Genomic DNA, 26,637 nt, shown 5'->3' with positions numbered 1-26,637 from the left:
TGTTGACCGCCGTGGCAGACAGCCTCAAACAGCATCGTAATACACGTGACCCGTTTTTTTTTTTTTTCCCCCCGACGAGAAATGCTCTTCGTACATGACTACAGTATTCTTCATTCTACATGCATTATGAGGCAAAAACAAAATAGTAACGCACAGGCACTAGGGAAACCAACCTTAAATCGGATTACTGGCTTGGAAAAATGAACGCGTTAGATTACCCGTTACTGAAGAAAGTAATCAGATTACACTGAATAAAACCGTTATGTGGCAAGATAACAAATATAAATAAAGTTAAAAAATAAATCACATTCATGAGCAGTTATTGAAAATAGATCGAAAATTACAAACATTTCCGAAAGTATATCGGAAACAGCCGAATGGGGTGGAGACGTCACAACAAGGAAACAAAAGGTCGAGGCAGGTGCCATCGTCGTTTATCGACGAGAGAGTTGCGTTCGTGTTTTATCCAAAAAATCGCTAAAATGGTTCAAACCTGTCATGCTATGTGGTGTACAAATAGCCATTTGTCGCAAACATGTACCAGTACCCATGAGTTCCCGAACGCGAGAAAAAGAGCTGGACTACGTAGACAATGAGTAAAGTTCATCCGTGCTAAGAGGGCTAATTTTGCAGACCCAGCCTCCGGCACGGTTTTGTGTGGTGCGCATTTTTACACCTGAAAGCTATTCGAACTATGGACAAATGAAATCAGGTTTTGCTAAGAAATTGCTGATGAAAGCAGATGCGGTGCCCACCATGCACGCGCAGCCACCTAAATGTCCCGAGATATCAAGAAAGAGGATGATGACTGGCTCTAATGAGACCACCCCACTCCCCCCAGGCTAACCAACAGAGCGGAGCAGCCAAGCTCGAAATGGCCAGAGTGAGTACTCTTTTATAATAAAAAAACATATCACGCATTGGATATAGGACTGGACACATATATAAATTATCGCTCGTAAAATATATAGAACAAATCCTCTAATCCCATTCATATTTGTGTCTGCTGGCCGAGCGAAAACCTATGATAGCACAATAAATGATAATTATTCAATACATTACTTTATTTTGTGGTCACGGTTAGGGTTGTTCCGATCATGTTTTTTGCTCCCGATCCGATCCCGATCGTTTTAGTTTGAGTATCTGCCGATCCCGATATTTCCCAATCCGATTGCTTTTTTTTTTGCTCCCGATTCAATTCCAATCATTCCCGATAATTTTTCCCGATCATATACATTTTGGCAATGCATTAAGAAAAAAATGAATAAAACTCGGACGAATATATACATTCAACATACAGTACATAAGTACTGTATTTGTTTTATTATGACAATAATTCCTCAAGATGGCATTTACATTATTAACATTCTTTCTGTGAGAGGGATCCACGGATAGAAAGACTTGTGACTTTGTATATTGTGACTAAATATTGCCATCTAGTGTATTTGTTGAGCTTTCAGTAAATGACATTGTAGCCATGCTCAAATGCATGATGGGAAGTGGAACCATGACTGTGCGTAGTGCTACCAATTGATATATCTTCTCTGCGTTTGGAAATAACATAAGGTGTTAAAAAAAGATCAATTGCTACCTTACTTCCCCACATTGCTTCCCAAGATATTTCTAATCGTAGGGAGAGGAATTGTAAGGCTTTAGCCAATTAAAAAAAGGCTCCAAAGGCTGCCAAAATTCACTCTACTCATTTTACGCTGCCTTTTATCTCTCTATATAGGTAAAACGACGCCATTACAGATTGAGCGCGACAATGCGTGAGTGGGTCGTGCAGCGCATGCATTAATTGCGTAAATATTTTAACGTGATACATTTTTTAAAAAATTAATTACCGCCGTTATCGGGATAAATTTGATAACCCTACCTTAAGCCTAAACTACAGACTCTGGATGAGTGTAACATATTATGTCTGTAACGTTAAATACAATTAGAAAACGATTTAATTTAAAAATATATATATATTAAAAAAAGGCATCGCCGATATTTTTTTGCCGATTCCGATACTCTGAAAATGACATGATCGGACCCGATTATCTCTAGTCACGGTGTATCAGCTTCATAAAAAGAAATGCAAAACAAACCATTCGGTGTTTCCCACACGATCTGATGCCGGTGTTTCATCAGCGTGATTGCTCCCCTCAATGATCCTTTCATTAGGCTGCAATGGCTTTCGTTTGGGCTCAAATTGATAACCCAAAACACCAAAGAAAGGTTCATAACCCTCTTCGTCACCATTAGAAGAACGTTCGTTACGTCGGATTCATCGCTGCAACTAGAAACAAAATTGTTCGCCATCATCGCCGCCATTCAGTACTAAGCACTGAGCCGGTTGTTTCCTTGTTGTGACGTCACGCACACAATATGCTAGATTTCCGGGATCTCGGGCGCCGGTCGTTTTAGCTTGACAATCGATCCAAATTTCTGTCATTTTCATGGTGTTGCGATGTGTGTAATTACACGAAGTGGCATGATATGAATCCGAAAGGCATGCGTTTATGCATAAATGATGGAATATTAGCATTTCTCCCGTGTTGTAATACCCTTTAATAGCTTGTGATTGTCAGCATGTGCAACACCATGAGGTTCACTCACCAAGGTAAAGGTGGCCTTTTGTGTTGACCATGATGCTTTTTCCTTTTGACTGACCGTGTTGCGCAGCTCCTCCATCAATTTGGATGTAGCCATCTTTGCCAGTCCTGAAAAGGAAGGAAATCAACACAACTTGTACTGTCTATATTTTTAGAGTATTGTACCTAGTTTTCAAGGAATTACAAGGTTTCGGTTGCTCATTTTTGTCTCATTTCCATACGCAGAGTTTGAGGGGAGGCAGGCCCAAAAATGTCATCGCATATAATTGACTTTCCTATACAGGTTGTCCCGGCGTTACGAACAAGTTCCGTTCCTACGCTGGCTTCGCAACCCGAATTTTCATGTAAATCGGAATTAACTCTTTAAGTACCCCTAAATCTCAAATAAACTATCCAAAAATATGTATTACAGGTCATTGTACTGACCTCGCCAAGCTGAGCTAAGTCCAAGCTAGACAGCAAGCTAAGCTCCAAGATGTCCATGTGGTTTGCTGACTGTATTCTGCTGTTCATGCTTTCAAAACTTCAACAACAACTGAGCTTGAACCGAGGATTGAACATGAACAGTCTCAAGATGTATATGCATCTTTCTGCTCTTGCACTCCTCTTTAAAAGAAACTGCTGTATTTTAAGCCAAAAGAACTGTTGTGTTTGATGGAACAATATGTCTATATGCTGCCATAGCAGATTCATGGTCCCCGAACTATTTCTAATTTGTCCGTTTTACCCTGGAAACCTCCGTTTACAGACGTCGCGCAACCGCTTTTGTTTCAACCTAGCCATAAAAAGAAGGTAAATAATCGTATTTATTATTCAAAATACCTGTCATTTATAGCTTCGAATCATTCATTGATGTCTAATATTTAGTTTAAAAAAAAAAACGACTTAAAAAAATTATTCAGTCGCAAATTTTAAACTTTTAAACAAATGACGTCACAATGAAAAATTTTGTGTCTGTAAAAAAGTCAAAGATATCTACCTCGTAACTATCGCTTAATTGTATTTTTCGTTACTGTCGCATTTTCCCAAATATTTTAGATGATAAATAATCGATCCCAACAAAGAAAAATTGAAGAGAAAAAAAAGCATTGAAAAGGGTAAATATATGAAAATAAAAATCTTGAACACTCCTTGATGTCTGTGATTTCTGCATCGCGACCCTTGTAATATTACCATGTTTCACCCATAAAGTCCCTCCAAAATCCGGCTGTGGCCATTCACAACTGTGTCTTGACACTTGGCGATACATGCTACATGGAGTTTTTGGATCGAAACAAGGCAAGTACGCGATAATATCTCGTTAAAATCGTGACGTCTTTAATTCTGCTCTCGCCTCCAGTTAGGGTTTTGCTGTTTAAAAAAATTTTTTTTTTTTAAATGCCCGCCTGTTCAAAATTTTTCTTGCCCCAGAAAATTGAGATTTTAAGCTTTACAATGATGTATCACACGTGAATATCGGACAATTTTGAAAGTTGGCTAAATTGGGGGTCTCAGAGCGGAACTTCAAGTCACCGGAGTTTTTTTCCGCCATATACATATATACATGTATATCTTGTAAATTAATTTTATTGCTGACACTGTGTTTTGAGGTCATCAACATGTTTTACCCCTTCCCACAAAAGTCAAACTCCATCTAAGCTCATTTCCACTGCAGAGTGACTGCGTTACACCTCCTCTTTCTGCTGAGGAATTCCAGTATGTACTGTAGGCGTCTCAACAAAACTGTTCTGATGATCAACCTTTCCTGATTGGGTGGATGTAATATCTTAACTATATTCCTGTTGTAGCTTTATTAGCCTTTCAGGGTTGATTTTTACCTCAGATTTTTCATCACATGTTTTTTTTACGTTTTTTGTTCCCTGACGTTCTTTCCACCCACCCTCCCTCCCTCCTTTTTAAGGAGACAATTGACAGCGAAAGCTCAAAACAAGTATGAAAAAAAAGTAAACGTAGAACAAATGTAACGCAAATGATGTGCAAGACTTCTGTCTTAAACACCTTTTCTCTCCCATTATTTGTGCTGTTAGCCCTCAAATAGAAAGTAATAGCTACAAGAAGACTCATTTAGTAATCTATTGAATAACAGCTTGCTGGATTTCTTTTTGGGCAAAATACAACAACAATAAAAACACCAAGAATTCAAATTAATTAAAAAATGTTTAATCACCCGCAATAAGGAAAAACTTCGTAATTCCGAATTATGAAATTCATAAAATCAATTTAACGCCCAGGCCTAGAACGTCTTGATGTTGCCATTTGCATAGTAGTTAGGGTTGTTCCGATCATGTTTTTTTTGCTCTCAATCCGATCCCGATCGTTTTAGTTTGAGTATCTGCCGATCCCGATATTTCCCAATCCGATAGCTTTTTTTTTGCTCCCGATTCAAATCCAATCTGATAATCCGATAATTTTTCCCGATCATATACATTTTGGCAATGCATTAAGAAAAAAATGAATAAAACTCGGACGAATACTGTATATACATTCAACATACAGTACATAAGTACTGTATTTGTTTATTATGACAATAAATCCTCAAGACGGCATTTACATTATTAACATTCTTTCTGTGAGAGGGATCCACGGATAGAAAGACTTGTGACTTTGTATATTGTGACTAAATATTGCCATCTAGTGTATTTGTTGAGCTTTCAGTAAATGATACTGTAGTCATGCCCAAATGCATGATGGGAAATGGAACCATGACTGTGCGTAGTGCTACCAATTGATATATCTTCTCTGCGTTGGGAAATAACATAAGGTGTTAAGAAAAACATCAATTGCTACATTGCTTCCCCACAATGCTTCCCATGATATTTCTAATCGTAGGGAGAGGGATTGTAAGGCTTTAGCCAATTAAAAAAGGTTCCAAAGGCTGCCAAAATTCACTCTACTCATTTTACACTGCCTTTTATCTTGCTATATAGGTAAAACGGCGCCATTACAGATTGAGCGCGACAATGAGTGAGTGGGTCGTGCAGCGCATGTATTAATTGCGTTAAATATTTCAGCGTGATACATTTTTTAAAAAATTAATTACCGCCGTTATTAGGATAAATTTGATAACCCGACCTTAAGCCTAAACTAAAGACTCTGGAAGAGTGAAACATATTATGTCTGTAACGTTAAATACAATTAGAAAACGATTTAATTAAAAAATATATAGATATATTAAAAAAAGGCATGGCCGATATTTTTTTGCCGATTCCGATACTTTGAAAATGACGTGATCAGACCCGATTGATCGGCATCCCGATCGATCGGGACATCTCAAATAGTAGTATATTTGTAAAATACATAAATAGTTTGTACTATGCACTAAAACCACATTTACTTAATTTACTTTTGCTACAATTTGCAACAGAATTTGCCCAACTTTAATCAGTTAATAGCATTAGTATTTCATTCCTGTATATTGTTGTTTATTCATATATACTGTGCATTTTGATACCAAAACAAATGCAATGTACCTCACTGCTTTAACTTTATGCCATTGTCCGTCATTGATTGTCTCCCGCGACATGATCTTTGCCTCGCCACTTCCCAACTGGTAACTGAAAATCAACAAATCATCATGATTTCCAGACAAAGCAATGCAATTAAATTTATTTACAGAACTGACAGGTCCAACCTGAAAATGAGGTATCCGTTGTGAATTCCGAGACTAATAAAGTCCTTGCCTTTGCCGAGCTCTCCAAGTTCCTGGAAATTAGATTGTTTAGTGTTTAAGGAGAGGAAAAAAAACCCAAAAAACAACAACGTTTGCAACTGCCTCCAAAAGAATGTTTTCAAATATTAAGAATTAACTTGGTCTACAAAACTGTATTACCGCTGTAATCATTCAATGACATGCAAAGATTGCTGTGATATTCAAACAAAGCGGTGATCAGTACGAATTAGTACGAAAAAGGTAATGTCGGCTCAAGCCAAATAAGAGTGTCTCGTGTTGGAGTGGATACCTTTTTACTAGCATGCACCTTTCGCAAAGTGAGTGTGCCAGTGGGTTCCTGAAGGAAATGGATGGTAAATTAAAGAAGCAACATGCATTATATAGACAGAGCATGCCTAGGGATGGTCCGGTCATGAATGAGAATGAGCCTGGGAAATGCTTAGCAAACAGTGAGATGAATGCAAACAGCACTGCATTGATATGAAAGTGAGCTTACTGGCATAAAAAATTACATTTACATCAGCCTCCTTAGAGGCAGTTCTTCATTAGGTCAGTCATAAACAGAGGTGGGTAGAGGAGCCAAAAATTTTACTCAAGTAAGAGTAGCGTTACTTCAAAACATTACTACTCAAGTAAAATGTGTCACCCAAAAATGTACTCAAGTACAAGTAAAAAAGTATCCAGTGAAAAGAATACTCAAGTAAGGAGTAACATTGTGAGTAACTGCTTATTTTTGTTTACCGTATTTTTCGGACTATAAGTCGCACCTGAATATAAGTCGCACCAGCCATAAAATGCCCAACGAAGAGGAAAAAAACATATATAAGTCGCAACGGAGTAGTGCTGCAACGATTAATCGATTAACTCGAGTATTCGATTAGAAAAAAATATTCGAATAAAATTTGTATTGCTTCGACTATTCGTTTAATTAAAGTGGCGTTGTAACGGTTTATTTTGAAAGTTTGAATTTAGTTTTACTCATTAGGGTGGATACACTGCCCTCTGGTCTGCCTCATTTCATATGGCTGAATCCAACTGCTCCCTGTAAAGGCCAACATAAGCTAAGTTTTTGCTTGAGCTGATGTTTTTGATGCATTCATAATTTAGTTTATAGGCATATTTTGCCATTTTTGTGAGAATATGTGTCTGAACCATTTGTTAAGAACATTGTAAAAAAAAAAAAAATGTTAGCATTTTATAGCATTTAAGCTAGCGGACGTTTGCCACGTTTCTTAGCCAACTGTTCTTTTGTTGTACATAGATCCACATTTTTTTAATACCGTTTTAGGCTCAGCTCAGGTATTGTAATTTTTCATGTTCTTTATCCGATTACTCGATTATTCGAACTAACTAGTTCATCGATTAATCGACTACTAAAATAATCGATAGCTGCAGCCCTACAACGGAGTATAAGTCGCATTTTTGGGGGAAATTTACTTGATAAAATTCAACACATAGAACAGATATGTCATCCTGAAAGGCAATTTAATTAGGGCTGTCAAACAATTAAAATTTTTAATCGAGTTAATTACATCTTAAAAATTAATTAATCACAATTAATCACAATTCAAACCATCTATGAAATTTGCCATATTTTTCTGTAAATTATTCTTGGAATGGAAAGATAAGACACAAAACGGATGTATATATTCAACATACGGTACATAAGTACTGTATTTGTTTATTATAACAATAAATCAACAAGATGGCATTAACATTATTAACATTCTCTTAAGGCGATCCATGGATAGAAAGACTTGTAGTTCTTAAAAGATAAATGTTAGTACAAGTTATAGAAATTTTATATTAAAACCCCTCTTAATGTTTTCGTTTTGTTAAAATGTGTATAATTTTCAATCAAAAAATAAACTAGTAGCTCGCCATTGTTGATGTCAATAATTACACCATGCTCACTCATGGTACTAATCCATAAAATCAGTTGGACCGAAGCGCCAGCAGAGGGAGCCAAACACCAAAAAACAAGTAAAAAGCGGACATTACACTGTACTGTCATTTTAGTCTGTTTGAGCGGGGCATGTGCGTTAATTGTGTCATATATTTTAACGTGATGAATTACCGCCCGTTAACGCGATAATTTTGACAGCCCTAAATCTAACATGAAAATACAATAGAGAACAACATGCTGAATAAGTGTACAATATGATAATGCCGAATATACTGTCCTCACCAGGACGCTACGGCTCGGTCCTGGCTATACAGCGAGCTAAACTCTCAAATGACGCTGCTGGACGTCCGTATAATTTGCTGACTTTATTTTGGCCGTCGTTCTGACACCATCAGTTGAAGAGTGAAACTAAAAATAGAAATAATACTAATCAATTTCGTCCTCGATTCCAAACAGGTTTGCATCAATGTAAATAAATGATAATTAGCTGCTATTACAGCAATGACACAAACGGTTAGCATGCATTCGCTAGCATTAGCACATCTTTCAAACAACCACACAACTGGCTCTAAGTGTCTGATCGCGGGTGGAAAACACACGACAACAACAGAAAAGAGGACACACACAGGAATTGCCTCTGTAGAGATATTTTACAAGCATAAACAATGAACGTAGGTTCGTAGCCGTGTTTCTCTCTCTCGCTCTCTCTCGCCCACTCGCTCAGACGCTGCATAGCTGGCCGTCTTCTTCTAGCGTGTGAGTGCTCTTATCAGCGTAAACAAGTGTGAGTGCGCTCCCACTTGGTCGTGCACGTGTGGTAGAATTGACAATAAAGCAAACTTTGAAAGCGCCACAAACTAAAAGAATGCATTACAATATAAAAAAGTCAATAATACAATTGAACACACATTGCCAAAGGCAGAACGCGAATGTGGCCATAGCCATTAAGAGTCATTCAAATAACTATAGTATAAAGAACATGCTAACAAGTTTACCAAACCATCAGTGTCACTCCAAAACACCAAAGTAACATGTGAAATAATATCATAATGTGTTAATAATTTCACACATAAGTCGCACTCCCAGCCAAACTATGAAAAAAAACTGCGACTTATAGTCCGAAAATACGGTAATTTTCTTGTTTAAACAATGGTAATTTTGTTTTCTCTCTGCACAAACCTTAATTTTTGGACTAAAAGCTGCTGCCTTTTTCCCTCATTTTGAATCCTGCAGCTTATAGTCCAGTGTGGCTTATTTTTTTATTTATTTGGGTTGATAGGTAACAAATTTGAAAGTGGCATCATAACACCGTCATAATTATGACATGACACTATCATGGGCATTATTGAATGCTTATGACAGATGTCATTAAGTGTGATCCTGAAAATTATGTCACTTACTCCCTTTATGTCCAGCTCGGATCTTTTACGTCCATTCAAAAGTGAATGTTGTCTGTTATAAGCATTCATTAATGCTCATGACAGTCTCATGTCATAATTATGATTGTGTAATGACAGTCTTATGGCACCACTTTCCAATAAAGTGTTACCAAATACCATAACTAGCAATTAATGAATCAACTAGAGCAGTAACTGAAGAAATGATTAGCACAGAACATGAATTGTGATTGCTATTTACATCTGGTTTGCTGCAATGCATGCTAGGAGGCATGTTGGACAACAACAGTGTTGACAGCAGGTGGCAGCAGAGGTTAATTGCCTCCCTCAAGGGAGAAGTAATGGCCAAATGAAGCTTCTTGAAGCAATGAAGCTTTGCAGCCAATTGGTTCAAAGCTTCATGGTGGTTCATTTGGTCTTATGACAGTCATATGATGCCGCTCTCAAAGAAAGTGTTACCGGTTAATATCTTTTGGTTTAAATATCCCATAATACAGTGAGGACAGCTGCATGGGTTATATTCCAGTGCGGCATATCGATGAACAAATGTCGATCTCGTGTCAAATTTGGTGGGTGGCGGCTGATAGTCAGTGCAAACTACAGTGTGAAAATTACGGTATATGAACTGTTGTTATAATAACTTTACACTAGGGCTTCAGCTATCGATTATTTTAGGAGTCGATTAATCGATGAACTAGTTAGTTCAAATAATCGAGTAATCGGATAAGGAACATGAAAAATTAAAATACCTGAGCTGAGCCTCGAACAGTATAAAAAGCAAAAGTCCGCTAGCTTAAATGCAATGCTAACTTTTTTTTTTTCATTGCTCTTAACAAATGGTTGAGACACATTTCCCACAAAAATGGCTTATCATACCTATAAACTAAATTACGAATGCAATAAAAAAAAAAGTTCAAACAAAAACTTAGCTTATGTTGGCCTTAACAGGGAGCAGCTGAATTCAGCCATGTGAAATGAGGCAGACGAGAGGGCAGTGTATCCACCCAAATCAATAAAACTAAATGCAAACACTTTCAAAACAAGCCATTACAACACCACTTTAATTAGACGAATATTCGAAGCAGCAAAATTTAATTCGAATCTTTTTTTTTCCAATTGAATACTCGAGTTAATCGATTAATCATTGCAGCACTACAATACAATAACCCATTACATAACCACATTAAGTCAAATAAATACACCCAAAAAATTGAGGAAAAAAAATGAAGCATTATTCATCCAAAGAGCACGAGTGTCCTCTAGTGGAGAAAACAGTGCCTAGGTTGAAAAGTGAAAAGTTCTTTTGTAGTTAAAATTATTAAATTAAAAGGATCATATCTTCGGTTTTCCGTGGTCAATCGGTGCCAAATAAAGACTTGGAGAGAGGTTAAAATCATGTTAAGGGCCGCACTCTATGTCAAATACTTTATTTTTTACGGTGCTTTAAATATGCCACGTGATTGACCAGGCTGGCGTGATCATAGAACGGCAAGCTTGCGTCAGATTGGTTTAACGGAGTCATGTGATTATTTTTGCGACGTCTCATTGGTGAAAGTGGAACAGCTAGTCTTGGCATCGCTGGAAAACAATAATAAATCTAATATGTAGAATAACGTAAAAATTAGTAAAACTACTCTTAGAAGTACATTTTTCTCCAAAAGTTACTCAAGTAAATGTAACGTAGCACATGTAATGCGCTACTACCCACCTCTGCTCATAAATAATGGACAAGATTCGAATGAAGAGGTGAAAAGTAAGATCAGGACTTACGACTCCCTGCCATAGGATCAGACCCTCAGAAGCGAGAGTGTTGATCTCCAATTCGATAGTTTCCAGCGAGTTATGTCCGCTAAAGCATAAAAATATGTAAAAATTAGCATGTTATACTAAAAAGAAATCTGACAGCACATGCATGAAAGAAAATAAATTACCTCCTTTGCATGATGGATTTAGGAAGTGCAATGTATCCATCATTTTGGAAATGAGCTGCATACTGATAAGGAGAGTCTATATGCACAAGGAACAAAACGCACAACCCATTAAAGCATTTAAATAGCAGGCAAGCTTCTCATCTGCTGTAATGGCGCCCTCCAGTGGTAAGTACTTGGAGACCTAGAGAGACAGGTTGGTTTAGAAGGAGATGGACATTGATGTTGTGATAGAGAATATTTGTAGATTTACAACCAGAAAAAATTTATGAATTTATTCATTTCCAAGACGATTTTGTCACTAGACCCCATCTAAATAGTACTAAACCTCTTAGTTAGAAATAACATGGTTGGGATCCTCATACCTGTCAACCCGAGGCCGTTGGCAATCTTGGTGACGTATGCCCTTACAAATTGGTGACTAATCTTACAACGTTGTATATAGCGTGCAATATGAAACAAAAATAAAACTCAATTTTTTAAATAATATGAATTTAATGGTAATATTGTAACATATAACCTGGTGCAATCAAAAAACAATATCTTCAGCTACGTCATGATTACTAAAATTTAACAGTGACTTTTGTTATAATTGTATGTAGCACTTTTGGCAATTTCTATCATGTCTTGATGGCTGCACTTCATGGCAGATTGTAGGCTGTCGGCTACAGTCAGGAAATATTTGAGCCACCAAGCCTTTGCATCGCGTTTGCTACAGCGTCACAACAAACACTCTTCTCTCTCCGTGTCTCTGACTTTTCTCGCTTCATTCAACCAACGTAGTAACGCATAGTAACGCCCACTGTCTCATTGCTGAAACGGTGAAAAAATCCGAATGGAAAAGAAAAAACTAGGGCTGTCAAACGATAAATTTTTTTAATCGAGATAATTACTGCTTAAAAATTATTTAATCGTAGTTAATCGCAATTGAAACCATCTATAAAATATGCCATATTTTTCTGTAAATTATTGTTGGAATGGAAAGATAAGACAAGACGGATATATACATTCAACATACGGTACATAAATATTGTATTTGTTTATTATAACAATAAATTAACAAGATGGCATTAACATTAGTAACATTCGGTTAAAGCGATCCATGGATAGAAAAACTTGTAGTTCTTAAAGATAAATGTTAGTACAAGTTATACAAAATTTATATTAAAATCCCTCTCAATGTTTTCGTTTTAATAAAATCTGTAAAATTTTCAATCAAAAAATAAACTAGTAGCTCGCCAATGTTGATGTCAATAATTACACAATTCTCATGGTGCTGAAACCCATAAAATCAGTCGCACCCAAGCGCCAGCAGAGGGCAACAAAACACCGAAAAACACAAGTAACAAAGTGGACATTACACTGTGCTGTCATTTTAATCTGTTTGAGCGGGGCATGTGCATTAAATGCGTCAAATATTTTAACGCGAATAATTAAAAAATTAATTACCGCCCGTTAATGCGATAATTTTGACCGCCCTAAAAAAAAAACGTAATGCATGAAAAACGTACAGATTTTGAACGTACGGCGTACACATTTAAAAATCAGTGCTCACTTGTACAAATTAGGCCAAAACCGTAAAACTTGACAGGTATGGGATCGTCCTTACATTTTCAAAGTCAACTTGCAAGTAAGGAAAAAGCTCTGTTATTATATAACATTCTTTACGCTTACAATCTGCAAACACCAATTAATGTGACTCCATGCAAGCACCAAACAACCACCGCAGAGTCATACAGACAACAATCAGTGCTATAATTTGTTAATAGAAATGCATACACGAAAGACATTCAATGTGACTTGGACAGTTTCAGAGGGACGAACAATATTCCATCTTTAGTTGTCGTCAACAGGCAGGACAATGATGAGAGCGGTTATCTTATAAAGGACATGATGAAAGGAAGAATTAGGAGGATTCCAGTTGTTCAAATTGGGAAAAAAACGCAGGTCCTTTTAGCTTTTATGCCGATTTCCCCTTCCCAGCTTTCCAAAGTAAGTCAGGGTTGGAATGCAGGCATATGTTTGGTATGTGTCAGGAGGTTATGGGGCCCTTTGACCTCAGTTGCGTCCCTGTTAGTCACGGTCAGATCAGTCAGACTCAATATTCATATACTGTACCATTAGCCTCGCTAGCTTCTGAATTCCATGTGGCCTGAGGGACGCTGGAGACCTGGCCTGTGAGTATAGGATATATAGCCATGAGAGGATACGAGGATGAGACACTGATCACTGATAGGGATATCTTCCAGTAATTGCTGTAATACCAATGAGAGCCGCTGGTGCTTCAACATCATTATATGCTTTTTTTTGCTGAATTCACAATGAAAATATACACATTTGTTTGTGACAGATCAAGCAAAAATGCAATGATTTCAAAACTCACTTTCTTCACAGTTGAGGCCTGTGAATCCAGAATGGCACACACAGTGACCGCTGACACAGCTGCCACCATTTTGGCACTCATAGTCAGTCTGGCACACGTCTTTCATGATCTCGCAGCGCTCACCTGCAAACGAACAGGATTGGCAAGTTTTACATATGAGAAAGTACTTCTACAAATTACATTGAAGAGAGAGACAACAACTTTATTATGTGCATCCCAGCAGAAACAATCTTATTTATTCCAAACTGAAAAATCACAGAATTTCATTTTTCGGAATAGTCAAATGTATTTAAACCAGTGCTGTCAAGCGATTACCGTAATTTTCGGACTGTAATGCGCACCTGACTATTAGCCGCCACCCACTATATTTGACACGAAAATGGCATTTGTTCATAGAATAACCGCACCGGACTATAAACCGCACCTACCAAAGAAAACTATTTGTTCATATACCGTATTGGCCCGAATATAAGACGGCCCTGATTATAAGACGACCCCATCTTTTTCAAGACTCAAGTTTGAAAAAAGACTTTTTGAACACCAAATTAATTTTTATACAGAAAAATATTACAGTACATCCTAAACAAATAATTATAACAATATATTTGAGAAAAAAAAGATGTTATTTTGCCATATTAGAATCTTAATATCTGAACATTTAAATATGTAAACTAAAGTGCAATCATATTCGTAAATGAATGTCTTCTGGTTTTTGAAATCTGAATAAACCAATCTATTGTGATAAAACAACAAAATTGCAATAACTGCACTAACCATCAAAGTGAAGTCTAACTGCGACTGTAGTCTTGAAATAAATCTGAACAAGGAAAAACATTGCAATAAAATAATGCAAACTGGTTAAACTAAAAAGAGCTGACAACTGTCATGACAGAACATCGCTTCAATGATATCTGGCGCCATCTAGTGTCGGGAATGGGTATAATGTCTAGATCGCGAATATAAGACGACCCCCTCTTTTTCAGTGTTATTTCAATGCAAAAAACACCGTCTTATATTCGGGTCAATACGGTATAAGCCGCTCTGGTCGATAAGCCACAGGGATGGTCACACCTATAACTACTTTTGTTGTGATACTATAATATTTTCAACTTGATATCTATACTCAAAAAAATACGCAATACCATTTTCGATACTACAAAAATTAAAACACAAAATGTTTATTAATGTTTATTTAGGAACTCTTTCAGTGCCATTGTATGATGATAGACGTGCAGTCTTGTGACACATGAAAAATTAAAACTATAAGTTTTATGACTAGTAGACGTTCAATCTACTTGAACTGAGAGGGGGGCAGTGAATAAATGTTCATTCGCTTGTAAACCTCCCACTTCAAATGGATTGGATGTCAATCTCAGTCAACGGAAGTTAACAAGAAAAAATGCAAAAATATCTTCCGATACTATCAAGAGTCATGCAGGATCAAATTTATCCCATGACAACAAAATTCTCTTAACCTGTGGTAGCCCAAAAACCAATAGACTGAGTAATCAAATATCGTATCTACCTGGTTGGGAGATGTATTTACATTTAAACATACAGTACTTAAAAATGACCATAATGGGTCGCGCCAAGCGGGTTCAGCTTCGTCAATCCACCTCAACGTGTACCATTTTGCCCATTAAAACCCAAAATTAAATTTTGCCTGATGGCCCCGCCGTCCCTGCACCTTTTTCAACGCACCGCACACATCATATTCCACAGGAGAGCTCCAGCAGAGGGCGGTGGGACGGGCGGCTGGGTGGAAACACCATGCTGCGGTCCCACTGCCCCAAGCCAAGCTCTCCTATTTTAATGCATACATAGCACTACCCCCCTCCCCCCCCGCCCTCACAATCCCATCACGGTGCTGGGTAATGGCTGCCAGCTGGGAACCTGTCGCAGGTCGCTGGCTGGGCGCCGGTGTATCGGCTGGGGTGTTGCCTGCTCTGGCGGGGGACCCTGCCCAGTCCTGGGCTTGGTGGGCCGCTGGGTGTCCCGTGGCGTGCCGCGCCGGTTGGGGGGCTACGGCTGTGGGTCGTGGGCCGGGTGGGCCGACGGGGGTGGGGATGTATGTGGGGTTGGTGATGCGTCCCCTCTTGCCATCCCTGAGGGCCGGTTGATGGGTGCGCGGGTGGCCCAGGGGACCACCCTGGATCCCGTGGGGTTGCTGATGGTATATCCTTTGCTGCACCGCCCCGCCTGCCCTCCTGGCTGGGTGGGGGCTGGGGCCCCGGGCTGGCGCCTGTGTGGCATCTCTGCTTGTCTGCGTGGCTGTCGTCATAGGGCACGCTCGGGTGGGGGGTTCCGGTGCCGGGATGGGCGATGGGGCAGGGTAGGATCGGTCGCCAATGGGCTTACACTCACAAAGGATTCACACGATTACTGGGTTATAGATCGCAGAGCTGATTTGTGTACACTCTACCCCTTTCAATCACTTAGCTTATAGACACCCTCACCCCCGTTCCCCTCTTTCACTTGTCAACAGGCCCCCACATGGTGTTAACCGGATATACATCTAGCTGAAGATAGCACCAACATATTAGTAGCTAGTCTAGACGTTCAATGTATTTCTTCTTGTAATTTGTGTTTGTTTTCTCTCTTCTCTTGTGTTTATTGTCTTCTGTCCGCCATAACCCCTTCCTGTTCGCTGCTTTGTCATAATAAACGAGGTATTTTGAATGATCACAATAGGAGTGGGTCAGACTCTCAATGTGAAACATTAAAACTGTTCAGACTATCCAGGCACTTAGACTTCCATTGTCTGTGTCAAACAGCTGAACAGGACAGGTTAAAAAAAAAATAATAATAAAAATAAAAATAAATAAATAAATAAAATTTGCCTGATAACCAGGATTTTAACCCGACTTTCTGGGCCAGCATGAAGAAAATAGTGTGTCTTTGGCAGCTAAGGGGGTGCCACAAGTTGCCTGGAGGTCCAAACTACTGAGGGTGGGAAGGGCCAAAATTAATTGTGCGTTAACCGGCTTCAAAGGGAATTTAAAATGACAGCATTAGTTTCAACATTTGCATAATTGATTACTTTGAGCAACAGTCTTTCACATCAAGGTAATTTCTACACAGCATTACCTGTTATCTATCTGTAACGATCTGATATCTGTCCTTTTGAAGACGGGTCAGAGATTGCTTTTTTAAATTTGTACAAACCTTCAAACCCATCCTTACAGAGGCACTGGTACTCATACTCAGCATTGGGCATGCAGTGACCTCCATTCAAGCAGGGCCGTCGGTCACAAGGGCTTGTGTCCACACACTTGCGGATTGCTTTACTCGCTGTAAAACTGTAGGACAGATCCACCTTCTTGTTGTTGATCAAGACCTAAGTATGGATTAAAGAACATTTTAAAACGCAAAATCCATAAAATCACATGATGTAGTCGCTACTTTCTTTGATTTGGCATTAAGATATCTCACCTCTCCAACACAGCCCTCGAACATCTTGCTGACATTTGCAGGCTTTGGCAGGATCTCCATGTTGGGGACACCTCCCAGGAACATCGCGGTGTGGATATTGAGGCCCTGGGCTTTTCCAGGAGAAGTCCTCTTTTCTACTGTGCCATGGTCAACTCTGAGGTGCCCATCCCGCATGTTCCGTTCGGCCACGACTCTGTGCCATTGGCCCAGAGAGACTGGTTCTCGACTACGAAGGATTGCCTGGCCTGAAAATCAAGAGGGACTCATAAATTTACCGCGTTCACTACTACTGATGCTGATACATGTTCAATCCATTTGACATTTAATCCATTTTAATTCGAATGGGTCTTACTGAATGGTCATGTTTCAGTGCCGTTAAGTGGAAGATTCCCAATCCATTTCGACTGGAAGTGCTTGCTCAATGATAACCAATGAGTGTATCTATTAAATAATATTAAGCAACTACAGCAGGAGGAAGGTTGCTCCTCCGTTTGCTTTGTTTTAATACCAAAGACACTCTATGGTCAATTTAAAAACAGTTTATTTCAAAGCAGACCTGGTTAATCACCATCAAGAGCAGTCAAAGAGTTAATGACAACCAACTTTTAGGCTCCCAATTAATTTAAAGGTACAGAAAATATCTATCCAACGGGAAGAATTTTGTTTTGAATATTGAACATTCATTCATTCATTCATTTTCCATGCCGCTTTCTAAATATTGAACAAATACGGAATATTATTTTTCCAATGTGCAATAGTGGAGAAAAACGTAAATAGAAGCCAATGAATGAATGAATGAAATGTTTATTGTCATAATCATCGGTATCACTGACAATTACAAAATGTGATATGATTAGCCCGAAGAAAGAAAGAACCGAAGAAAGACAAGGGCAGACGGGAGAAGCATATGCTTATCAATACCTGTCCCCCTACAGCCAAGGATGCACAATCAAACATGATGGAGTTGGATACATCAGATTACATGAGCTTTTCTTTTTTTTTTTTTTCTCTTTCACACGAATTATCTTCCCAAAAGTTATTAATTGCCATGGCACTTAAGCAATGTTGTCGATTAGTGTGAGTTCACTGATTAGTAGGGGTGCACGATATCCATTTTTTGAAACCAATACCGATATCGATAACTTCCTGCTCCTCAAACCCGATACCGATATCGATAACCGATAATAATTTTTTTTTTTTTTAATGTATATTCACCCGAGTTTTTGAACACCGGGAGGTTTAAAAAAATAATAATGGTGGATTCAACATAGATTTGTCTTTGATCCCACCAGAATTTTCATAATGACATGAACATTATTATAATGAACAAAACAAAAACAAGAACAGGCTTGACTTTAAATAAAGTGCCAATATTTATTTTTTTCAAATAAATATATTCTGAGTCAATCACAGTCAATTAGTCAATATAATTGAAGATGTGTTTCCTGAACAATGAGCACTGAACTAAAACATAAACCCAACAGGTATTGTGCTTTGTCATCGGATAAAAATATTTGGTGCTACAGGAGACTGTTGTGGTCTTGGTCCATGAAACAACTTTCTTAACCTGGGAGACAGGTTAGGACAGCAAGCCTATCAATAACCAAAAGGCCTCTCAATAACTTATTAACTTATAACACTGTAAACATTATATAGTAAGGTTTATCACTCATTCCTCATAACAAAAATATGGTAGAACAAAAAGGATTAATGGCTAGCCTTATAATAATCAATATAAATGGCAGTGAGTGAACCCATATTCAATAAAGTATGAGGTTTATTCTCTGCATAGTATAAAATCCTACCAAGCATGCTGACAGGACTAACATTACACAACTATTATATGTATGTATAGCATAGCACACTAGCTTGAGCTACTAGCCTTAAGCTAGGCTGCCTTCTATAACACAACAACTTATGAAGTTCTGTACATATGACCCTTCACCACCGAAGTACACATATATTGCACATCCATATGTTATAGTAAACATAATGTATTATCGGTCCTATTAATTATGTTACTGGATTTATTGGGATGACGTCATAATTCCTATTATCGGACCAATAATTATCGTGCACCAGTACTGATTAGGCTGACTGTCAAGTTTGTGTAGGCCAGTGAGCTCAGCTTCCAGTCAAGCAGCTCCATTGTACGGTTGATGAGATCACACAGCAGGCTCGTGCACAAGCAGATTATTGAGTTTGCTACAGTGCGTACAAAGTTATGACTTTGTCCCTGTCCCTGACATTCCATCATCTATTTGTTGTGGGAACATTTTGTTGTGGCTGTGTGTATTATTAATATTCAAGCAAGTATGCGAAATAGCGTTTGTAAGACATTTTAAAACGTCGGTACAATTTTAACTAAGCAAATGTAAGTTTCAGATTGTTCCACCCACTCATCAGTTCTTTGTCTACCATAAGTTCCCCATTGAGTTTGGAGACAGATAGCGACAAATTGAACAGGTACAGAAAATATGAAGTAGTGATGTAAGGAGGTGCGCCGAGCCTTGGAAGTGTGTGTCAAGTAATGAAGGGGCGTTTCCTTGAAGTGTGTGCCGAGGCTCGCTTCATTTCGGGGAGGTGCTGAAAATGATGATGACCGAAGCCTCGCTGTTCAGCTGTACCACGTGATTGCTTCAGGAAGTGCTTTAGATTTTGGCGTGCGGTTTGACAGCTAACTATACTAGTCCCTGACTTTAAAGTCTTGTGGCTTATTCATTTTGTAGAAACAATTGCTAACAACCTGACTTTTAATTATTCAATTGGTTTCAGAAATGGCTCATATGAAAGCTAAGACCCTCCCAAATGATGTTGAATGTACAACAATATATTTTTTTTTTCACTGAAAAAAGATTTATCATTTAATGAAAAGTCAAATTTTGGCATGACAAAAGTTTTGTCGCCTACAGAAAGTAGTGTGAAAATTGAACCAAAAATGTACTTCAAATATAAATGTTACATAACATAAGCGAATTAAGTAGCAGTGCTGTGAGATCCAAATTTAATATTTTGTATGACTTCCATGGGCTCGAAGGACTGCATCCATGCGATTCGGCAAGGATTCATACAATTTATTCATGAAGTCATCAGGAACATCAAAGGAAGCAGTCTTGCATGCCTCCCAGAGTTCATCAACATTCTTGGGTTTCGTCTTCCATGCTTCCTCTTTCATCCTACCCCAGACATGCTCAATGATGTTCATGTCTGGTGACTAGGCTGGCCAGTCCTGGAGGATCTTGATTGAAGTATGCGATGGAGCACCATCCTGCTGCAGAATTTGTCCCTTTTTATGGGTAGGAATGTCAGCGGCAGCTAAGATTTGTTGTTATTTCAGACTATTTATGTTGCCTTCCACCCTACAGATCTCTCGCACACCCCCATACTGGATGTAACCCCAGACCATGATTTTGCCACCATCAAACTTCACTGTTTTCTGAGTGAATCTCGGATCCATGCAGGCTCCTGTAGGTCTCCTGCAATATTTGCGGCGACTTTGGTGTAATTCAATGGAAGATTCATCTGGAAAATCCACATTTTGACAAAAAACAGTGAAGTTCGGTGGTGGCAAAATCATAGTATCACCATCACATACTTCAATCAAGATCTTCCAGGTCTGGCCAGCCCAGTCACCAGACATGAACATCATTGAGCATGTCTGGTGTAAGATGAAAGAGGAAGTATGGAAGACGAAACCCAAGAATGTTGTTAAACTTTGAGAGGCATGTAAGACTGCTTTCTTTGATGTTCCCAATGACCTCATCAATAAATTGTATGAATCCTTGCCGAAGCCCATGGAAGTGATATAAAATATTTAATTTGGATCTCGCAGCACCACTGCTTAATCTGCTTATGTTATGTAACATATTTTTGTATTTGAGTACATTTTTGGTTCATTTTTCACACTACTTTTTGTAGGCGACAAAACATTTGTCTTGCCAAAATTTGACCTTATTGTTTTAATTAAATGATCAATCTTTTTTAAGTGAAACAAATATATTTTTGTACGTTCAACATCATTTGGGAGGGTCTTAGCTTTGAAATGAGCCATTTCTGAAACCAACTGAATAGTTAAAAGTCAGGTTGTTAGCAATTGTTTCTAAAAAATGGATTAGCGACAAGACTTTTGTCAGGGACTGAAGAGCAGGGGTCTCCAAACCGGAAGGGCCGCTGTGGGTCCTGGTTTTTGTTCCAACCAATCGAGTACCGACAGTTTAACCAATGAAGTTTCGGCTAAAACAAGCAGCACCTGACGGCAATCAACTGATTACACTTGTAAGACACCAGATTGGAGCATAGGTGTTGTCTTGTTTTGTTGGAATGAAATCCCTCACCCACTGCAGCCCTATGTGGAATGGTTTGGAGACCACTGATATAGGGGATTTGGTCAGACAATATTTTGTAAATTATTTCATTACCAACAGACAAACACACATACAACAAAATTAACAAATTACTCAAGTGGTGAATACAACTGACTGTGATTATATACTTAGCCAGTAGGTGGTACTGTGCGCACATTCAGCTTCGACAAATGAACCCTTTCTCGAACCAATTGGCTCAAGTAGTTCAATGCCTCTTTATAGTATATAGCAGACCTGTGTGGTCGATAAGGCAAGCTAGGCAAATGCTAGGGCCAAGAGGATGTCAAGAAAAATGCTCAAATAATATCTGATGATAGCAGTATTCAAAAAAATTATACAAGACAATAAAATAAAAGAACAACAATGCATATAGTAATAGGTCTTAAAATACTAATGAAATCATTTTTCTAACGCGCCTTCTGCCCGTTTCACTGTTTCCTGTGATGTGGTAATTTCACCACAGTCTCTAATCTCACTCACCACCTCCGCAGACCAGCGAGCTACCTGAAGGTGTTATTTTTTGCAAATATGTTGCCTTGGGTACCAAATTGCTCAGGAACAGCCCTAAAGAGTGTGTTCCTATTTTCTGAGCTACTTTTTACCTGTTTTAAGTATATTTGTGTTGATGCACTGTAAGGATGCGGTGTGCCTGACATCACATTTGTCACAGGATGGCTAAGCTGGTAAGCGGTGTCATTTTTTAGCGTTTAAGCATTATTTCCTCTATTATCAGAGGTCCAAGAAATAAGCGATTTGCATACTTAAATACTTTGTGGAGCTTAAGGTAATTTATACTAGGTGTTGTCCATTGCTTTAAGCCATGTAGAAACAATGTGATGCAATTCTATTTTTCACTACTGAAACCTGAAGCAAATCAAGAAACATAATGATAACAACCAAAACTTTGCATCATTACATTTTCAAAGAAAATATTCTGTAGATGTTTGTTTTAATTGCGCTATGAGGAATGGAAAGGCTTTTTAAACCTTACTGGTTCCAAATCATATTGGTTATATTGAGCGTTGAAGTCAAGAACTTGCACATCTGTACCACAAAAATCAATATTATTCAAAGTTTCAAAAGTGCCATCCACTTTACCTGTGCCCAGTTCATACTTGAACTCCACATGTCCATCAGCCATGGAGATAGCCACAAAGTCCTCCACTTTCATTTTCTTCCCTCCGCAGAAGAACATCAGACCATCTCTCTCAATGGGTTTGAACTCCATTTCAACTCGCAGGTCATCATGGACATTGGTCAGCGGAGGATAGGAGATGTATGACTCATCCCCGCCGAATAGAGGAGTGGTAATCAATTCCCCTTGGAAAGGTAAGTGAGAGAGGAACAACATCACTCTATAGGCATAAGCGGATTTTAGGAGGGGGGGGCAGCCCCCCCAGTGGCCAAAAGTGTCATTGCATGTAATTGACTTTCCTAAATATTTATAAAAGTTGTAAAGCAATAAAACTGCAACAAAAATGAATGTAATGAACAAAAAAACATTTTTATAATGGGTCAAAATTATTTTTCGAGCACCTTAGACAGTCATTTGCTTTGCATATAATTTAAAGTATAAAGTATTAGATAAAAAAAATATTTTTAAAAATTATATTTTTCTTTGATTGAAAATATTTTTTGGGATTGAAGCAACTTTTTGGGTGATTGAATGATTCAGACACAAATGTCCTAATCATAATATATATAATATATCTTCAATTAAAGAAAACTTTCAATGAAAAATTAAATGTAAAAATTTTTCAATCTCAAATATTTTTTCACATTCAAAAACGTTTTCTATGATTTAAATTTTTCTTTTTTTGACTGAAGTGATTTTTCTTTTTTAAAATCTATATTTTTTTGAAGCAACTTATTTTTTGATTAAATAATAAAGAGAAAAATGTCCTTGCCAAAGTGTGGCCCAAACACAAATCGACATTACTTCAATCAAAAAGTTGCTTCAATCAAAAAAAAAAAAAAAAAAATTAATCAAAGAAAAATAGCTTTCACATGCATTTATTTATTACATTTATTACAATTTTTGACTGGGGTAACTACATTGGCACGACACTGGCGGGCGCACCAAATTCAATGGATGACGATCTTGGCGAAAAGTATTGCCTAAGCAGCCTGATTTAGAATTCCCCTCAAGAATGATGGGAAACAAAAACGCTCATTGTCAACTTATTATTATAAATATTCTTGTACGTTAATTTTATTGCTGACACTGCGTTTGGGGTCATCAACATGTGCCCCCCCCCCCCCGCCCCAAAAGTCAAACTCCGCCTATGCCTACAGGTCTATTTCAAAACATAAGCAAAATTCCCGCTCTAATTCGTCTGCATTATGCATGAAGACCATTGTTCCCCAAAAACATCCTGACAACGAGGAACAATTTAAAACAAAAATTGCAAGGATTTACAGAAAGATGACTTTTTTCCCCTTACCATCCATGCATTTGTTTCCAAATTTTCCCAGGTGGCAGCGACAATCATAGCCCAGGCCATTTTGCCGATTAATACAAGTAGCATCTGGTCCGCAGGCATCTGCAACAAGACAAGTCACAAAAGGTCACAGATGTCGCATACTTAATTGTACTGTTTGGTAGGTTGTTAACATGCACCTGAGTGGCAGTGAAGAGATGAGTGGTGCTGGCAGTTGCTGCCAGTGAATCCCCTGGGACAGCTGCACGTATACAAGCTGGTATCCGAGTCCTCACACCTCCCTCCGTTCTGAAGAGGAAAATGAAAAATGTGAAATGTCTCTAAATAGCAGTGAAAAAATTCCAAATCAGAAGCTGACCTGACACGGTCGATCTTTGCAGGTAGGACAGTTCGTAACACCCGTGGAGGTACGATCCATATCCTTGAAGATGACCTCCTCGCCTTGAATGACCAGCTGGCGAATACAACCTGTACATGTCCAAGTTACACTAGGTGAAAAACATGTCGTCTACAGTCCCTGACAAAAGTCTTGTCGCTTATCCATTTTGTAGAAAAAATTGCTAATAACCTGACTTTTAATTATTCAATTGGTTTCAGAAATGGCTCATATGAAAGCTAAGACCCTCCCAAATGATGTTGAATGTAAAAAAATATATTTAGTTCACTGAAAAAAGATTTATTATTTGATGAAGACATAAAGGTAAACTTTTGGCAAGACAAAAGTTTTGTTGCCTACAGAAAGTAGTGTGAAAATTGAACAAAAAATGTACTTTAAATACAAAAACATGTTACATAACATAAGCGAATTAAGTAATGGTGCTGTGAGATCCAAATTTAATATTTTGCATGACTTCCGTGGGCTTCGGCAAGGATTCATACAATTTATTGATGAAGTCACCAGGAACATCAAAGAAAGCAGTCTTGCATGCCTCCCAGAGTTCATCAACATTCTTGTGTTTCGCCTTCCATGCTTCCTCTTTCATCCTACCCCAGACATGCTCAATGATGTTCATGTCTGGTGACTGGGCTGGCCAGTCCTGGACGATCTTAATCTTCTTTGCCTTGGGGAACTTTGAGGTAGAGATTGAAATATGCGATGGAGCAACATCCTGCTGCAGAATGTGTCCCTTTTTATGGTTAGGAATGTAAGAGACAGCTAAGATTTGTTGATATTTCAGACTATTTATCTCTCATGGTGCAGACAATTAAAAACAGTGTGGCATTTGCAAGGCCCACAGCCTGTCAAAAGGATAGATGCTGGAAAAATGGCAAAAGATGGATTTTTCAGATGAATCTTCCATTGAATTACACCACAGTCGCCACAAATATTGCAGGAGACCTACTGGAGCCCGCATGGATCCGAGATTCATTCAGAAAACAGTGAAATTTGGTGGTTACATCATTACCAAAATCATGGTCTAAGGCAGGGGTGTCCAAACTTTTTACAAAGGGGGCCAGATTTGGTGTGGTAAAAATTGGGGGGGGCCGACCTTGGCTAACGTCCTTTACATAGAACAATATATTTAAGCAAATTTTAGCAAGCCATTCTGTGTGTCACATTTGCTTTATTATTTTTCTTAATTAATAATTTCAACTGTCTCCCAACTAGCCTTTGTGGCGTTCTCTTTCGACTCTCGGGCTCTTGCAAAATAATGCTGCTGTGAAATTAAACGAGCTTCAAGTTGCTTCAATTTCTCGCTACGTATCTTCCCTGTAATCTTGTCGTAGGCCCGACATGTCAGCGTGTCTTCTTTGGTAATATCGCCTCACATTCAACTCTTTAAAAACAGCGACTGTCTCTTTGCAAATGAGGCAGACACAGTTGTTGCATATTTTAGTGAAAAAATAGTCCAATTTCCACCTATCCTTGAAGTGTCGGCCGTCGCAGTCAAGTTCCTATTTTTTGTTGATTGTCGCCGTTTAGAAAATTGGGAGTAAAGGGTCACACGGGGTAAATGAGGAGCAGTATTGAGTGTGTAAGCTACTTCATATGCTGGTAGCACTACTGCTGACCAATTTATTAAGTCTGTGTGTGTGCCAGACGTTATTGATTTTATGACAGAGGCTGGGGGCCGGATGAAATTTGACCACAGGCCGCATTTGGCCCCCGGGCCGGACTTTGGACATGTCTGGTCTAGGGTTACATCCAGTATATGGGGGTGCGAGAGATCTGCAGGGTGGAATGTAACATAAATAGTCTGAACTATCAACAAATCTTAGCTGCCTCTTACATTCCTAACCATGAAAAGGGACAAATTCTGCAGCAGTATGGTGCTCCATCGCATACTTCAATCTCTACCTCAAAGTTCCTCAAGGCAAAGGAGATCAAGATCCTCCAGGACTGGCCAGCCCAGTCACCAGACATGAACACGATGAAAGAGGAAGCATGGAAGACGAAACCCAAGAATGTTGGTGAACTCTGGGAGGCATGCAAGACTGTTTTCTTTGATGTTCCTGATAACTTCATCAATAAATTGTATGAATCCTTGCCACATGGATGCAGTCCTTCAAGCCCA

At 38.5% G+C, this 26,637-nt stretch overlaps 1 protein-coding gene across 4 annotated transcripts in view; it reads right to left on the bottom strand.

Annotated features, from left to right (window-relative positions):
- hspg2 (heparan sulfate proteoglycan 2) overlaps positions 1-26,637 on the bottom strand; it is a 272,063-nt gene that overhangs the window by 10,457 nt on the left and 234,969 nt on the right. For 2 of the 4 annotated variants that reach the window (XM_057828670.1, XM_057828686.1), the window contains 13 exons: positions 24,480-24,589; positions 24,301-24,409; positions 24,125-24,223; positions 22,779-23,000; positions 17,317-17,561; positions 17,050-17,221; positions 13,885-14,007; positions 13,620-13,676; positions 11,505-11,580; positions 11,344-11,422; positions 6,232-6,302; positions 6,071-6,154; positions 2,605-2,708 (listed from right to left, as the gene is read on the bottom strand). In XM_057828670.1, coding sequence (XP_057684653.1) covers positions 2,605-2,708; positions 6,071-6,154; positions 6,232-6,302; positions 11,344-11,422; positions 11,505-11,580; positions 13,620-13,676; positions 13,885-14,007; positions 17,050-17,221; positions 17,317-17,561; positions 22,779-23,000; positions 24,125-24,223; positions 24,301-24,409; positions 24,480-24,589 — 1,551 coding nt within the window. Of the gene's footprint in view, positions 1-2,604; positions 2,709-6,070; positions 6,155-6,231; positions 6,303-6,559; positions 6,608-11,343; positions 11,423-11,504; positions 11,581-13,619; positions 13,677-13,884; positions 14,008-17,049; positions 17,222-17,316; positions 17,562-22,778; positions 23,001-24,124; positions 24,224-24,300; positions 24,410-24,479; positions 24,590-26,637 lie in introns of all 4 variants that reach the window. The other 2 variants (XM_057828660.1, XM_057828678.1) reach the window with 2 other exon arrangements.

Source organism: Corythoichthys intestinalis, chromosome 2 (genome assembly GCF_030265065.1).
Source record: "Corythoichthys intestinalis isolate RoL2023-P3 chromosome 2, ASM3026506v1, whole genome shotgun sequence".
NCBI lineage: Eukaryota > Metazoa > Chordata > Actinopteri > Syngnathiformes > Syngnathidae > Corythoichthys > Corythoichthys intestinalis.
Note: the sequence above shows the minus strand (reverse complement) of the source record. Positions and strands in the feature narration are given on the sequence as shown.